Source organism: Jaculus jaculus, chromosome 4 (genome assembly GCF_020740685.1).
Source record: "Jaculus jaculus isolate mJacJac1 chromosome 4, mJacJac1.mat.Y.cur, whole genome shotgun sequence".
Classification (NCBI taxonomy): Eukaryota; Metazoa; Chordata; class Mammalia; order Rodentia; family Dipodidae; genus Jaculus; species Jaculus jaculus.
Window position 1 is genome coordinate 160010685 of NC_059105.1, and position 17565 is coordinate 160028249.

The 17565-nt window shown below is 46.3% G+C and overlaps 1 protein-coding gene across 1 annotated transcript in view; it reads right to left on the reverse strand.

Annotated features, from left to right (window-relative positions):
* Positions 1 to 174: 174 nt before the first annotated feature.
* Positions 175 to 17565, reverse strand: part of Casr (calcium sensing receptor) — an 86043-nt gene continuing 68652 nt past the window's right edge. Inside the window, exons 3-6 of the mRNA XM_045148414.1 lie at positions 16786 to 17218; positions 11116 to 11422; positions 3028 to 3912; positions 175 to 270 (exon numbers count right to left, since the gene is read on the reverse strand). Coding sequence (XP_045004349.1) covers positions 175 to 270; positions 3028 to 3912; positions 11116 to 11422; positions 16786 to 16973 — 1476 coding nt within the window. The 5' untranslated portion in view covers positions 16974 to 17218. The remainder of the gene's footprint in view (positions 271 to 3027; positions 3913 to 11115; positions 11423 to 16785; positions 17219 to 17565) is intronic.

Sequence of the window (17565 nt, forward strand, 5' to 3'; positions counted from 1 at the left end):
GTTTTTTTTGAGGTAGAGTCTCACTCTAATCCAGGCGGACCTGGAATTCACTATGGAGTCTCAGAGTAGCCTCGAACTCACGGCGATCCTCCTACCTCTGCCTCCCGAGTGCTGGGATTAAAGGTGTGCGCCACCACGCCTGGTTTTGGGTCTTCCTTTTACTTAATGTGTTCACTACCCAAGAACTGTCGCTTTATTCCTCTGACTTAAAACTTCATACTTTACCATCATGACGTCATGTCCACGAAGCCTCAGCCAAAACTCCTCTATCTACTGGGGTAGGGGATTCAGTGTGAGGAAGGACAGTTGGAGTGACCCCACAAAGGTTAGAAACTTTGGCCAACAATGACGTTTGAGTGATCTTTTCCTAGTTAAGAAGAGCTGGGAAGTGGAAGTCCTGACTTATTTTATGAGCATAGATGGTCTCTCCTTATAACGTGAATGAGAACCTTTAAATTAACAGACATAAGCCATATGTTCTTTGCTTCTTTTCTGGTCTGTGGTAGTTCAGTTCTGTGTATAAAGCTGTTCTAGTTATTGTTTTTTGCCTAACTGTTGATTACTTAGGAGTATGCTAAAATGTTACTATGATAACCACACATTTATTTGTAGTTGAAAGTTGACATCTCATTTCAAACAAAACTTTCAAACCAAACTTGAGGTCTGGAGAGATGGCTCAGCAGTTAAAGGCACTTGCTTACAAAGCTTGACTGCTTGGGTTTGACTCCCCAGTATCCATGTAAAGGCAGATCCACAAAGTGGTGCATGCATCTGCAGCTCGTTTTTAGTGGCAAAAGGCACTGAAATACCATCTTTCTCTCTCTCTCTGCTTGCACATAATACGTAAAATATTTTAAAAAAGAAATGAGCTGGCTGTGGGTTGGCACACACCTTTATTCCCAGCTCTTGGGAGGCAGAGGTAGGAGGATTGTTGTGAGTTCGAGGCCTCCTTGAGACCACATAGTGAGTCAGCCTGGGCTAGAGCAAGACCTTACCTCGGGGGGGGGGGTGGAAACAAACAAAGAAACAAACAAAAAACAAGTGTGCAGCAGACCATACATTACGTACATTTTTTTAAAATTTTATTTATTTATTTGAGAGCGACAGACACAGAGAGAAAGACAGAGGGAGAGAGAGAGAGAATGGGTGCGCCAGGGCCTCCAGCTTCTGCAAACGAACTCCAGATGCGTGCGCCCCCTTGTGCATCTGGCTAACGTGGGACCTGGGGAACTGAGCCTTGAACCGGGGTCCTTAGGCTTCACAGGCAAGCGCTTAACCGCTAAGCCATCTCTCCAGCCCACGTACATTTTTTTTTTCTTTTTGGAGGCAGGGTCTCGCTCTAGCCCGGGGCTGACCTGGAATTCACTCTGCATTCTCAGGATGGCCTCAAACTCATGGTGATCCTCCTACCTCTGCCTCCTGAGTGCTGGGATTAAAGGCATGTGCCATCACACCTGGCTTTAGACACTAGGTACTTTTAAAAATATTTTACTTTTATTTATTTATTGATTTGACAGAGAAAGAGGGAGAGAGAAAGAATGGGCATGCCAGGGCCTCCAGCCACTGCAAACGAACTCCATATGTATGCGCCCCCTTGTGCATCTGGCTACCGTGGGTGAGAATCGAACCTGGGTCCTTCGGCTTTGCAGGCAAGTGCCTTCCCTCCAGCCCTAGGTCCATTTTACATAGAAGGGGACTGTTGCTTAGAATGTCTAAAATGGGGCTGGAGAGATGGCTTAGCGGTTAAGCGCTTGCCTGTGAAGCCTAAGGACCCCGGTTCGAGGCTCGGTTCCCCAGGTCCTACGTTAGCCAGATGCACAAGGGGGCGCATGCATCTAGAGTTCGTTTGCAGAGGCTGGAAGCCCTGGCGCGCCCATTCTCTCTCTCTCCCTCTATCTGTCTTTCTCCCTGTGTCTGTTGCTCTCAAATAAATAAATAAATAAAAATTAAAAAAAAAAGAATGTCTAAAATGGCACAGTTAAGAAAAGTGGGGGGGAACTGAGTTATGTGATACAAACTCAGAGGCAACCTCCTCCCATTCTTGTGCACTTTCTCTGATATAATCTGAAGCTGCAGGAGCATGGACAAAGAGCACAAAACACAGCCCGGAAAACAAGGTTCACACATAAGGCGTGAGGTGCATGGAGGATGTAATTCAAGAAAGCACCTTGAATTAGTGGCTGAGCCATCGCCCCAGCCCCATGTAGAATTTAAATAATTCAGATTCCAATGTTTTCTTCAGGGGTTTTGTTTGTTTGTTTGTTTGTTTTAATTTTTTTAATCTTTATTTGTTTATTTGAGAATGACAGACAGAGAGCGAAAGAGGCAGAGAGAGAGAGGAAAAGAGAATGGGTGCGCCAGGGCCTCCAGCCACTGTAAACGAACTCCAGACGCGTGCGCCCCCTTGTGCATCTGGCTAACGTGGGTCCTGGGGAATCGAGCCTTGAACCAGGGTCCTTCGGCTTCACAGGCAAGTGTTTAACCACTAAGCCATCTCTCCAGCCCTGTTTTGTTTCTTGAGGTAGGGACTCACCCTAGCCCAGTCTGATTTGGAATTCACTATATAGCCTCAGGGTGGCCTTGAACTCACAGTAATCCCCCTACCTCTGCCTCCCAAGTGCTGGGGTTAAAGGCATATGTGCCACGATGTCCAGCTTCTTCAGACGTTTTATGAAGTGAAAAACATATGGCGTCTCCTCTACATGTAATTCAAATTGCAAGAAGGCTAAACAAGACTAAACTATCAAATCACCTTCACCTAAGTCCTACTTTTTTTCTGTAATTAGGGCAGTGTTTCTTCTTGAAACATTTAATTTAATTTTTTTTTTTTTTTTGGTTTTTCGAGGTAGGGTGTCACTGTGGTCCAGGCTGACTTGGAATTCACTCTGTATTCTCAGGATGGCCTTGAACTCATGGCGATCCACCTACCTCCGCCTCCCGAGTGCTGGGATTAAAGGCGTGCGCCACCACGCCCGGCCTGATGATGCTCTGTGATGCAGTGAAGTCGTATGTAAGTGAGAGACTTACCTGCCAGGCCTCTACCTTCTTGATGTCCGCACAGGACCCATTAGTGAAGAGCCCTCTCCCAGGTAAGCAGGTGTAAATATCTTGCAGGGCGTGAGCGATGGAGTACACGGCTAGGTACACGTTGTAGGATATCCGTAAGTGTGTGTAATCCATGTATGGAGTCTCTACGCTGCTGATGTTCTCGTCCCCCGTACACAGGGGTCGGAAGGTCGTGGAGCTGTTGCTTAACCTGTTGCCACCTTTTTCATGACCTCTCAGGAAGGCGTCCACGGGTGAAGGTCCTTTAGTGCCTTCTTGGAGGTGGCAGTTAAATGTTTCTTCCCAAAACTCCTTGGCAAAGCCATTGTGGACAGACTTCCTGGGATGGACCTTCTGCAGGAATTCCCGGAACCCTGGGATCTGCCCAGCCTTCAGGCCGAATCCGATGGTCCCCCCCACCACGTGGAAGTAGTCAGGCATAGCGATGAGGGAGGAGCTGGCCCACGCTTCGCTGGCCAGCCAGATCTTGCCGGTGATGTTGCGCCGGACAATCTCTTTGATGAGGGGCTCCAGGTCTGGGCCGCTGGAGAAGACGACGATGACCCTGGCTGTGGAGTTCTGGATCACTTCCACCACCTGCCGGATGTCTTCCTCATCGGAGTACTGGGAGATGAGCTCGCTGAAGTCGATGCAGATGTCCCTCTCTTCAGCTTCTTCCCGGAACCTCTCGATTCCTGGGCGGCCGTAGTCATCATCAGCCGCGATGGTGCCCACCCAGTTCCAGCGAAAGTACTCGATGATGTCGGCCATGGCAGTGGCCTGGTGCTCGTCGTTGGGGATGGTGCGGAGGAAGGACTTGAACTGGTTCTTGTTGCTGAGCAGCCTGCTGGAGGAGGCATAGCTCACCTAGGAAGAGCCAAGAACTCAGGATGAGTATAAGCAAGTGACTGAGTGAGGGTGTCAGCTGAACCTCGGGCTGTCCCCGGGGGAGAAGGGGGGAGGGTGGAGGTTTTAATATCACACCTTCATCTCACTTATCAAGCTGGCTGCTCTCCACCATGGTCGGGATACAGAGTGAGGCAAACCTGGCTGTTCTTCTACTCCAACGTGAACAAAGCACGTTAGCCTGCTGGGGAGCTTTCTAATCCCCAATGCAGGATTGCTCCTGATGCTACCTTCAAAGTGAGGTCCAAGCCCCAGATTCACCGTACAACAGTGGGATGGGCTTATCTTTCCAAGGAGAATCTTCACACGTCATTTTGTGTTACTTCTAGCTCTATTTTATTTTCTTTGAGAGAGAGAGAGAGAGAGAGAGAGAGAGAGAGAGAGAGAGAGAAATGGGCATGCCAGGACCTCCAGCCACTGCAAGTGAACTCCAGATGCATGTGCCACTGTGGTAGTTTGAATAGATGGCCCCCAATATATTCAGTGTTTTATTAGTTTGTAGTTTGCATCTGCAGCCACCTGGCTGGAGGAGGTGTCACTGGGCAGATCTTAAGGTGTGGTGGTGGGTTTGAGGTTTCAATCTCAAGATATGCAAAGTGTGCCTAGCTTGAGTTTCTGAGGTGAGCTGTGCTGTGTGGCTTTTGGCTTGTGGCTTCTCTCTCTCTCTCCTTGGCTCTTCTCCTGCTATTATGGAACTTCCCCTGGATCTGTAAGCTTCAATAAGCATCCCTTCCTTCATAACTGTGCCTGGTCTGGACGTTCATCTCAGCGAACCTGAAGCCGTCTGCTACAGCCACCCTGTGCATCTGGCCTATGTGGGTATTGGGAATCAAAACCAGGTCCTTAGGTTTCGCAGGCAAACGCCTTAACTGCTAAGCCGTCTCTCCAGCCCTCTCCTAGCTTTCCAGAGTCACCTCATTAACTATGATAAGTCCGTGTGTTCAGTTGTTAACATCTTGAGCTGTGTGGCCAGGCTCTGGGCTGAATCTTCTAGTGTAGCTTTACTGTGATGAATGGTTTGTACATATAACCCACCTCTGGGAGAATCAGCTTTCCTATGGCTTGTAAGCCGAAGGCTGTTCAGCGGAGTTCTTGCCTAATGTTGTCCTTAGCTTCCCTCTTCTCCTTCTCCAGACATTCTCCCTTGCCCCTCTTCTGCCCGCTCATGCACTTTACAGAAAATTAACCTCAACTGCAGTAATTTATGAGAGCTGCTTTATCCTTCAGCCTCAATCCATCCAGTCAAGATCATTATGCTCAATTTCCCTGCCTGGCACTAATAACAGTGAACATCATTAAATGCCATCTGAGAACCTCTTTTCCCTCCTGACTTCTCAGTGCTTTAGCCTCCAGTGAGCCTTTTCCTTTGTTCAGTCGTGGCTGAAGGCTGAGCCCACTTGCCAGGCCTTTGGAGTAGACCTCTAAAGCCTTATAGAAGCTGAAAACATGACCAAGGAGAAGCCGCGCTGGTGGGGCCCCGCCCTCAGATGCAGGGCTTTGATGTTCACAGATCATTTCCTGAAAAGTGCCCAAATATCATTTCGTACAGTGCTCCCCAACTTACTTTTCACATCATAGCGCGGAAAGTGGGATAGACGGAGGGGGCTCTCTCACTAGCCCAGGAGGGGATGCTTGGACCTCCCCCAAGCTCAGAGCTGGGGAAGATGGCTGCCTTTTGACTGGGGAGCTTGACCCATTGGCAGCACCCTAGATGTGTCCTCACAGCTCACCAGGCAAGGAGCCTCAAGTTATTAGACCGCTTCTTCTGTCTTCTGAAGAACAAAGCATTTTTATTCTTTTCTTAATGACTTTTTTCTTTTTCCTAATGATTTTTAAAACTTATTTCTTTGAGAGAGGGAGGCAGATCTATGCAGAGAGAACAGGCACATCAGGGCCCCCAGCCACTGCAAACGAGCTCCAGATGCATGCGCCACCTTGTGCATCTGGCTTACGTGGGTATTCAGGAATCAAACCTGAGTCCTTAGGCTTCACAGATAAATGCCTTAACTACTAAGCCATCTGTCCGGCCCAGCATTTTTATTCTTAGTGGAATTTCTTTTTCTTTGCTTTGCTTCTCTTTTCCTCTCTCTCTTTCTTTCTTTCTTTCTTTTTTTTGGAGGTAGGGTCTCACTTTAGCCCAGGCTGACCTGGAATTCACTATGTAGTCTCAGGGTGGCCTCAAACTCACAGCAATCCTCCTACCTCTGCCTCCTGAGTGCTGGGATTAAAGGCGTGCACCACCACGCCCGGCCTGAAATTTCTTTTACGAAATGAAATAATGCTCAATATTATTTGTTCACTAGTTTCCTGAGGAGTTTTTAAACTTCTTAAGAAAACACTTTGACGAGCTATGTGGGAATGCCTTTTCAATACTTTTCACCAATTGAAATAGTTTTCTATGTTCAACATTTTAAAATAAAACTTCCAGTATGCTTCTTTTTATCAATCAATAGATTTCACCATTAAAATGCAAACGGTGCTGGGTCTAGTCTATGAAAAATTTGCCAAAAGGCAACAGTGGTTTTGAGCGTTAATCTAAGAATCTATAAATATGAAACTAATTTTTTTCTTTTATCAGAATAATCATGTCTTGCTCTATTATAGAAATTCAGGGGGTAGGTGGCTAGATGTGATGGTTTATTTGCAAGCTATATACTTTTAAAGACTTTGGAGCTCCAAACAATATGCTTCTGAGTCGCTTTTTTTTTTTTTGCAAAGGCAAAACAGCATTTTGCAAATCTGCCTATTTATTGTTAGTTTCTTTATTGTCCTTTAAAAAAATGGAACATCACACAAGGATAAAAATTAAAACCAGAATTGTCTCTCATGGTAGGTTCTCATGGAGACTGTATCAAACTATATTTGAACAGTCTCCAAATGGCATATTATAAAATTAACTAAATGCCACTTAGTGCTCTCCTTCAAGAGAAACCCTTAAAGGCACACAAAGCTTTTCTTGTCAGGGAAGGATTTCGTGAATGACTCAGAAAATCGTTCCCACCGCAGTATATTCTGGCTGGTCTGTTTGTTCCAGCCACTTGGTGGCGTGATTGGCACAGGTGATACTGCAGAGCACGTGACTGTCCTGCCCAGCAGTGGCGCCTGGCCCTGTGGCACTGGAGTCTGCTGGGAAGGGTCGAAAGCTCCTTGTTGCCCCAACTTGCCACAGAAGAGAACCCCTGCCACAGACGAACTTTACATGAAGTTCAGTGTTAAACATCACTTCCCATTGCTTTCATAATTCACCTCCAGCTTCACCTTGTCTTTGATTGCAGCTGTGTAGCATTAAAGCCCTCCTCTTTCTTTAGCTGATAGCATTTCTACCACTAGAGTATATTTAAAATACTGTTGGGCTGGAGAGATGGCTTAGCAGTGAAGGCGCTGCCTGCAAAGCCAAAGGATCCAGGTTCGATTCCCCAAGAATCCACGTGAGCCAGATGCACAAGGTGGCGCATGGATCTGGAGTATGTTTGCAGTGGCTGGAGGCCCTGAGGGTGCGCCCATTCTCTTTCTCTCTGCCTCTTTCTCAAATAAAATACTGTTGCACAACATATCAAATTTGAACATACCCAACACACTTGCTAATGTAGACTTGGTGAGTATATTGGGCACAAAAGCAAAAGAACCAGGGTTTCCCCCAGGGGATCACCTTTAATTCCCCAAAGTAAAGATTTTGTAAATGACTGCAAGAAATTCTCTTGTTACTTGTATGCAAAGGGATTATAGCTAGGGCCAAAAAAAATAAAGCCTTCTCCACAAAGAAATGTGAAGTTAGCAACATGAATTTTGGACATTAAGCATTGAAAAATGAAAGTGTGATTTATCACTGAATTTTAAGTTTGATGGACGTCTGTATCACAAGCCGAGTGTCCATGGACACTTAGGTCTCTTCCAGTTTTCACTACAGGAAAGCGATGATGTCACAGATCTATGCTACTAAGCTAAGAAGGGTTTGCTTGTAGTGTTAAAGGGGAAAACCAGGTACAATGGAATGTAAGTTTGTTGTCACTTGGGAGGATACAACTTTGAGTAAATATTTGTGAAAGCACATGCTTCAGTGAATGTTTAGTATTTGAAAACGTGGGCTGGAGGGATGGTTCAGTGGTAAAGGCACTTGCATGCAACGCCTGGGCTCAATTCCCCAGTACCTATATAAAAGCCAGAAGCACAAAGTGGCACATGTCACTGGAGTCTGTTTGCAGTGTGCAAATAAATAAATGTTTTTAGAAAGTGGGGCTGGGGAGATGGTTTGGCAGTGAAGGCGCTTGCCTGCGAAGCCAAACCACCCTTGTTTGATCTCTCTTTGGATCCCACAGAAGCCAGATGCACAAAGGTGAGGCAAGTGCAAGGTTGCACATGCCCATTAGGTGGCGCAAGCATCTGATGTTTGATTTCCGTGTCTGAGGCCCTGGCGTACCAAATCTCTCTCTCTCTCTCTCTCTAAAGTAAAAAATATGGACTTCTTGCCTAGGGATGTGACCAGCTCTGCTTCCCATCCTTGATGCCATGCCTTCTTCACCATAATGGAATACCTTCCCTAGAAACTATAAGTCAAAATAAACCTTTTCCTTCCTTTAAAAAAAGAAAATGCAACTGTCTCCCCACATAGGCTAAATTCATGCAGGGTGGGGACCATTCATTTGTATGTCTGTAAGCATTTGTCAAAGGAGATAGAATGTTCTCCATTTTTGGAATGTGCAAAACAATGATTAAGAACCCGTCTTGTGAGAAAATATGCTTTTTTGTTTTCCTCTCTGAGCTAAACTTTAAAAATATTTTACTTGTTTATTTGTGTGTGTGTGTTCTGTGGCACCCTTGTGGAGGTCAGAGGACAACCCCAAGTTTTTCTTTTTTTTTTTTTTTTTTTTTGGTTTTTCGAGGTAAGGTCTCACTCTAGCCCAGGCTGACCTGGAATTCACTATGGAGTCTCAGGGTGGCCTCGAACTCACGGCGATCCTCCTACCTCTGCCTCCCAAGTGCTGGGATTAAAGGCGTGCGCCACCATGCCCGACGACCCCAAGTTTTTCTGCTCACCCACCTTCTTTGAGAAATGGTTGCTTGCCACTGCAGGTGAACACCAGTCTATATAGCGGGCTCCACTCCCCATTGTGATAGATGCATTGGAATCACAGATGCATACATGCCCCTGCATCTGGTTTTATGTAAGTGCTGGGGAGGGTTGAACTTGCTTTGATGGTCTTTGCAAGCAAGCACTTTTAATTGCTGAGTCTTCTCTCCAGGCCCTCCACTTGAAACTTGACAGTGGAGAGGTAGGAATTTTGAGGAAATAGGATTAGACATGGGTATTTTAAGTTTGAAAATTAGGATTAAAAAAAAACAACAACCATGACATCAAAATAAAAGAGAGACTGATTGAGATGGGGAGGGATATGATGGAGAATGGAATTTCAAAGGGGAAAGTGAGGGGGGGAAGGGAGGGTATTACCATGGGATACTTTGTATAATCATGGAAAATGTTAATAAAAATTGAGAAAAAAAAGTAAAAAAAAGAAATGTATAGAAGAATACATAAAATCTTAAATACATAGTATAATGAGTTACTGTAAAAGGGATGTTCTCAGCTGGGCGTGGTGGCGCACGCCTGTAATCCCAGCACTCAGGAGGCAGAGGTAGGAGGATTGCTGTGAGTTTGAGGCCACCCTGAGACTCCATAGTGAATTCCAGGTCAGCCTGGACTAGAGTGAGACCCTACCTCAAAAAAAAAGGGGGGGGGGATGTTCTCATAACCCCACTCAGGTCACTAGAGAACATTCTAGCAACTCTGGAAGCATTGGCTGTCATCCCAGCTATGATGTAATCCATCCCTTGTTTCTCCTTATTGTTTTAACATTGAATTGTGCATCTAAACAGATATGGTTTAATTTCATTTGCTTCTAAAGTTTATGTAAATAGAAAAACAGCTTATAAAAAAAAAAAAAAAACAGCCAGGCATGGTGGCACGCGCCTTTAATCCCAGCACTTGGGAGGCAGAGGTAGGAGGATCGCCGTGAGTTCAAGGCCACCCTGAGACTAGAGTTAATTCTAGGTCAGCCTGGACCAGAGTGAGACACTACCTCGAATCCCACCCCCCCCCAAAAAAAAACCAACCACACACACAAAGAAAACTGGGATTCACATGATATGGTCTTAGTCCATTTAGGCCATTTAGTCCATTTAGGAAAAGCAGAAGAAATGCCATTTACTAAAGAAATGGACGGGGGAATACATAACTATATGCTTTAAATAAAAAAACAAACAAGCAAAAACCGGACAACGACATAGCAGTATCCATGATAGTTATGTTTCAAAGGATCATGGGAGTTCGTCTGCGCTGGTGGCAAGAGATCCTATCTCGGGCTGGAGAGACGGCTTAGCGGTTAAGCGCTTGCCTGTGAAGCCTAAGGACCCCGGTTCGAGGCTCGGTTCCCCAGGTCCCACGTTAGCCAGATGCACAAGGGGGCGCATGCGTCTGGAGTTCGTTTGCAGAGGCTGGAAGCCCTGGCGCGCCCATCTCTCTCTCTCCCTCTATCTGTCTTTCTCTCTGTGTCTGTCGCTCTCAAATAAATAAATAAATAAATTAAAAAGAAAAAAGAGATCCTATCTCAAAGAAGGTGAACCACAGACAACAGAGAGCTCTAAGCTGTCCCCTGACCTCCCCATGCACGTGTGTGTGCGCGCGCGCGCGCGCGCACACACACACACACACACACACACTAAGATAATCTTGGAAGAACAGTGACTGTCTCCTTAACATTAGGATCTCAGAAATCCCCAGGTTGGGCTGGAGAGATGGCTTAGCGGTTAAGTGCTTGCCTGTGAAGCCTAAGGACCCCGGTTCGAGGCTCAGTTCCCCAGGTCCCACGTTAGCCAGATGCACAAGGGGGCGCATGCGTCTGGAGTTCGTTTGCAGAGGCTGGAAGCCCTGGCGCGCCCATTCTCTCTCTCTCCCTCTATCTGTCTTTCTCTCTGTGTCTGTCGCTCTCAAATAAATAAATAAAATTAAAAAAAAAAAAAAAAAGAAATCCCCAGGTCATGACACGGTGCCCATCTTTTGGAATGCAGAGAAGAAAAGAGACTCGCACTGGTACAGATGACGTCACCCCTCCCCGCTTGCTTCTCCCGTGCCTTGCCTCTGGTGCCCGTCTAGGCAGCAGTGCCCAGTACCTGGGGAATATAGAAGAGACCCAGCAGGTTGGCCACAGCCGTGGAGATGCCCGAGCCGGTTGCCCCGACCACTGCGATTGTAGAAGGGATGTGCTCCGAGCAGTTGCAGAACTCGTCCAGGTTCAAAGAATCAATTTTGTTCTGGGCCACGAAGCTCAGGGTGGCCTCCAAGGCCTTGGAAACGGTGTTACAGGTGTCAAATATCCTGTATCCCAGAGTCATGTTGGGAAGAAGGGCCGGGCTGCTGTTGATTTCCTCTATGGCGAAGATCATTGCTTGTAACCAGCGAAACCCACGGAAATTATACCTAGAAGAAAGAGGTGGAAGGAAACGAGAGGCTCTGGTCAGTTGCTGCCATAAGGATGGGCAGGACTGAGCTTGAATCTGCTAATCTTGGATTTTTTTTTTTGGTTTTCTGAGGTAGGGTCTCTCTCTAGTTCAGGCTGACCATGTAGTCTCAGGGCAGCCTTGAATTCAAGGTGATCTTCCTACCTCTGCCTCCCAAGGGCTGGGATTAAGGTATGCACCACCATGCCCGGCTATCCTTGGATTTTTTTGTTGTTCATTTTTATTTATTTACTTGAGAGCAACAGACATAAAAAGAGGCAGATAGAGAGAGAATGGGCACGCCAGGGCCTCCAGCCACTGCAGATGAACTCCAGATGTGTGCGCCCCCTTGTGCATCTGGCTTACATGGGTCCTGGGGAATCGAGCCTCGAACTGGGGTCCTTAGGCTTCCCAGGCAAGTGCTTAACTGCTAAACCATCTCTCCAGCCCTATCCTTGGATTTTTAAATTTTATTTTACAGAGAGAGGGAGGGGGAGGGAATTGGCATGCCAGGGCCTCAGCTACAGAAATGGAACTCCAGACCATTGTGCCACCTAGTGGGCATGTGTGACCTTGCGCTTGCATTTGTGTGTCTGGCTTATGTGGGGATCTGGAGAGTTCCAAGTGGGTTCTTAGGCTTAGCAGGCAAGCGCCTTAACCGCTAAGCCATCTCTCTAGCCCCATTATTTTTTAAATTATTTTTTTGGCCCATGGATTTTGTGATACGCTGCTATTTTTTTTTAATTTTTTATTTTTTTATTTGAGAGCGACAGACACAGAGAGAAAGACAGATAGAGGGAGAGAGAGAATGGGCGCGCCAGGGCTTCCAGCCTCTGCAAACGAACTCCAGACGCGTGCGCCCCCTTGTGCATCTGGCTAACGTGGGACCTGGGGAACCGAGCCTCGAACCGGGGTCCTTAGGCTTCACAGGCAAGCGCTTAACCGCTAAGCCATCTCTCCAGCCCCACACTGAATAATTTGTAGATGCCCCCTTAGCATAAAATTTGCAGTAGCTGAGCTGACAAAAGTAATACATAGTTGGACCAGTGACACATCTCCACAAAGACTGTGAGTTTAAGATAGCCTTGGGCTACATAGGAAGTCCCTGTCTGAAAAAAAAAAAAGAGGATCTATGGAACTACAAATAAATTAGGATATCGTAAATTTAGATTATGACATCCCTGGATGTTAAAGGGGAAAAAGAAATCCTTTCCTAAATAAACAAACAGAAAACACATGAAGATCGCCTACAAATGATGGTCATTGTCCGGTGTGGTGGCCCACGCCTTTAATCCCAGCACTGGGGAGGCGGAGGTAGGAGGATCAGGATTGTTGTGAGTTCAAAGCCAGCCTGAAACTACCTAGTGAATTACAGGTCCGCTCTGGGCTAGACCTCAGTGAAACCTGACCTTGAAAAACCAAAAATAAATAAGTAAATAAAAACAAGCCAACCAACAAAAAGAAAAGAAAAACAATTGCACATAACCTCACCAATTATCTAACAGTGAAAATTAGTTGGCTTAAAAGAAAACAAAAACAATTGCAAATAACCTAACCAATTATCTAACAATGAAAATTAGTTGGCTTAAAAGAAAGCAAAAACCAGGCATGGTGGTGCGTGCCTTTAATCTCGGCACTTGGGGATGGGGCAGAGGTAGGAGGATCACTGTGAGTTCGAGGCCACCCTGAGACTACATAGTGAATTCCAGGTCAGCCTGGGCCAGAGCGAGACCCTACCTGGAAAAAAAAAAAAAAAAAAAAGAGGGTGGTGGGATGATGAGCCTTAAAAATTGAATGCTTTGGGCTTAGTTATAATTTTTGTTGAAAAATAAACACGTACTGCTTTTCAAAGGACACTAGTTTAAGTAAAAATCAAGACAATAAAAAAGGCAATAGGGTCAGTGACAATTTTCATTCTCGCAGCACTTGGCTTAGAGTGAGGGCTAAACTGGGGTGCTGACTCATTGTTCGAAGGAAAGCCCATCACCACGCGGAGTTTCTTCCTTTATATTAGGGCTTCACGACCTGAACGCCATGACAGGAGGTGAGAAATAGGCTCCATTAGAGTCCACTGTATTGTTGAGTTCCTCAGAGTCCCTGGCCTAACATTTCACGTGACATTTTCTGCCTGCCACCTTGTTTTTCTCACTTATCTATGTAACTACTTGTTTTTTTTTTAATTTTTAAATTTTTATTAACATTTTCCATGATTATAAAAAAAAATCCCATGGTAATTTCCTCCCTCCCCACGCCCACACTTTCCCCTTTGAAATTCCATTCTCCATCATATTACCTCCCCATTACAATCAATCATTGTACTTACATATATACAATACCAACCTATTAAGTACCCTCCTCCCTTCCTTTCTCTTCCCTTTATGTCTCCTTTTTAACTTACTGGCCTCTGCTACCAAGTATTTTCCTTCTCACGCAGAAGCCCAATCATCTGTAGCTAGGATCCACATATGAGAGAGAACATGTGGCGCTTGGCTTTCTGGGTCTGGGTTATGTAACTACTTGTTTTAAATGTGTAAGATTAAGAGATATTAAATTATTTTTCCATACATAAAAGTACTGGTGAACTGATTTTACTAACTTTATTTTATTTATTTATTTATTTTTTCAAGGTAAGTCTCACTCTAGCCCAGGTTAATCTGGAATTCACTGAGTATTCTCAGGGTGGCCTCGAACTCATTGCAATCCTCCTACCTCTGCCTCCCGCATGCTGGGATGAAAGACGTGAGCCACCACCCCCGATTGATTTTGCTACCTTTTTGTTTGTTTGTTTGTTTTATTTTTTCGAGGTAGGGTCTCACTCCAGTCTAGGCTGACCTGGAATTCACTATGCAGTCTCAGGGTGGCCTTGAACTCACAGCCATCCTCCTACCTCTGCCTCCCGAGTGCTGGGATTAAAGGCGTGCGTCACCACGCCCAGCAGTATTGGTGAAATTCTGTACTTAGTTTTTCCACTTTCATTAGAAAAAAAGAGAGAATGTTACAAGCTCCCACGGCATGAGTGGAAATCCAGCTTGGTTGGAATGATCTCATTCTTCATTTTCTAGCTATCAGGGTGGGCGTTGGGTCTCTTCCAGCAGCTGAAAGCTCTGGAGGGAGATGCTGCTGCTGGAGAGGCTGGACCCCTGGTTATACAGTCATGATTCCTGGGGTTCCGATTTGGAGAGATGACACCCAACCTCACTTACTTCGTGGCTGTCAGATCCTACAGTGGAGAGAATCTGGGTGCTGTGTTCTGAAAGGGTCTTCACTGGGATGGCGAGGGTCTGGGAATTGTGTCACAGAAGAACTGATGAGAAAAGACTATTTGGCCCGGAGTAGAAAAGATTTAGTAGACTATACTAACTGCCTTCAAATGTTGAAAGGGGTTCGGCGGGGGAAGTCCCTAAGACAGCTAGAGGTATTTTGTGCTAGCCATGTTCTGTGTTGTGGGTTCGGGTTGGGGGTGGGTAGGGTAGGGATATGTGTGGAAATTGGGGTTCAGATTTTTATAAGAAAGACTCCTTTAAACAAAAAAACAAACAAAATCCAGAAAGCTCCAAAATGCAGTGGGCTATATTTTGAAGGTACTAGGATCTTGCTGGCTGAAAGGAAGTTTCTTTATACTCTAAATTGCTGTTTTTTTTTAAATTTTTTTTTAAAATCATTTTTATTTATTTGTTTGACAGTGGGAAAGAGGCTGAGCCAGAGAGAGAGAGAAGAGAAGAGAGAGAGAATGGGCACGCCAGGGCTTCCAGCCACTGCAAACAAACTACATGTGCCACCTTGTGTATCTGGCTTACGTGGGTACTGGGGAATCGAACTGAGGTCCTTTTGCAGGCAAGCGCCTTAACCTCTAAGTCATCTCTGTAGCCCTGTTTGTGGTTTGTTTTTTTTTTTTTTTTTTTGAGGTAGGGTCTCGCTCAAACCCAGGCTGACCTGGAATTCACTATGTAGTCTCAGGCTGGCCTCAAACTCACAGTGACCCGCTTACCTCAATTTTCTGAGTTCTGTGATTAAAGAAAGGGTGTGACACCATACTGGGCTAAATTGCTTTTGTTTTGTTTTGTTTTAAGAAAAACAACAACAAAAAGTGAGACACCCCCAAACCAGAGATTACTGGCCATTTTGGGCATGTAGGTCAAAGGAGAAATTAGTATTAGGGTTTGCAATAGCTACCATGTACTTTCTTCTAGGGTGTGTGTGTGTGTGTGTGTGTGTGATATCAAACTCAGGGCGTTGTGATGCTGGGCACCAATTCCAGTACTAGGTTAAGTTCCCAGCCCCTATTTTCTTTCTTTCATTTATTTTTTTGGTTTTCGAGGTAGGGTCTCACTCTAGCCCAGGCTGACCTGGAATTCACTATGGAGTCTCAGGGTGGCCTCAAACTCACGGCGATCCTCCTGCCTCTGCCTCCCGAGTGCTGCTGGGATTAAAGGCGTGCGCCACCACGCCTGGCTCACCTATTTTCTTTCTTCCTCTCCCTTCCTCCATTCTTTCTTGACAAGATCCTTCTATGTAGCCTGGAACTTCCCTGCCTTGGCTTCCCAAGTGCTGATATTTCAGGTGTGCACCATCACACCTGGATTCTTCTAGGTACTTAGTCTTGGCATAAGCGACACTGTGGCCAGGTACTGCTGCCCGGAGAACAGGGATGCCTGGATAACAAAGGCCTGGGCTTTAACAGGTCTCAGACATTTTTAGGCAATTCCCTTGACAGTTTTTTGTTTTGTTTTGTTTTGTTTTGTTTTGGGGAAAAAAAAATTCTCCAAGGAAAGAAAAGGAAGGGGCAGATAAGCTTCAGCATGATCACCAATCACCACATTTTTTTTTTTTTTTTTTTTTAGTTTAGGTCTCACTCTGGTCCAGCTGACCTGGAATGTAGTCTCAGGGTGGCCTTGAACTCTTGGTGATCCTCCTACCTCTGCCTCCCGAGCGCTGGGACTAAAGGTGGGCGCCACGACGCCCCACCCAATCACTAATTTTAAAAAAAATTGTTTATTTTTATTTGAGAGCGACAGAGAGAGAGAAAGAGAGAGAGAGAGAGAGAGAGAGAGAGAGAGAGAGAGAGAGTGGGTGCATCAGGGCCCACAGCCACTGCAGACGAACTCCAGACACGTGTGCCCCCTTGTGCATCTGGCTAACGTGGGTCCTGGGGAATCGAGCCTCGAACTGGGGTCCTTAGGCTTCACAGGCAAGCTCTCAACCACTAAGCCATCTCTCCAGCCCCTATCACCGTTTTGGAAAAGAGAGCACGAGGCATCAAAACGTAATTCTGGTTTCAGGGGCAGCTTTTGTCCAGCCACCCAGAGATGATGAACAGACTGTCGGATACGGCCCTTCCCTTACCTGATGCATTCCACGGACTCGGGCCTTGACTTCAGATCCTGATCTTTGGCTGCTACTCCGAAATGAATAGGAAAGAGGCCCCCAAGGATGATGTCCCCTTTCTTCTGGGCCCGCTGGTCAGGCCCATAGGCGGAGGCGTGCAAGCAGGCGAGAGCCAAGAGGACCAAACAGCTGCTGTAACCCACCATGGTTTTGGTCTCCAGGGGAGACAAGGGTACTTGTGGCTTGGGGGCCTGAGAACTTGCCCCCCACCCCCACCGTGGTGCAGTTCAGGCCTTGTGGTGGGGACACATGTCTACAGAGTGGTTAATCACAGGATGGGAAGTCGGGGTGCTTGAGCCTCCGTGTCTGCCTTCTCCATTGCAAGTGTGTAAGGTGAGCGCTCCTGGTGTCTTTGGAAGCCTCATCGCGTAGAGACTTCCCGGGACGCTTTCTGCAAGAAAAGAGACACAAAGTGGATTCCCCTGAGCCTACACCCCATCTTAACATGACAGAGGTGGCTCAGGATCTCCATTCTGTGGGGCTTCGGGCGCAGCAAACTGAGTAAGGCTTCCCTCAGACCCACAGTTTTGCAGTCCTGCCTGTTGAGATATGGAAAACTTCATGTGCCCACGTTGTTTTTATTTTTATTTATTTATTTGAGAGCACAGAGAGAGAAAGAGGGAGAATGGGCGCGCCAGGGCCTCCAGCCACTGCAAACGAACTCCAGATGCGTACGCCCCCTTGTGCATCTGGCTAACGTGGGACCTGGGGAACCGAGCCTCGAACCTGGGTCCTTAG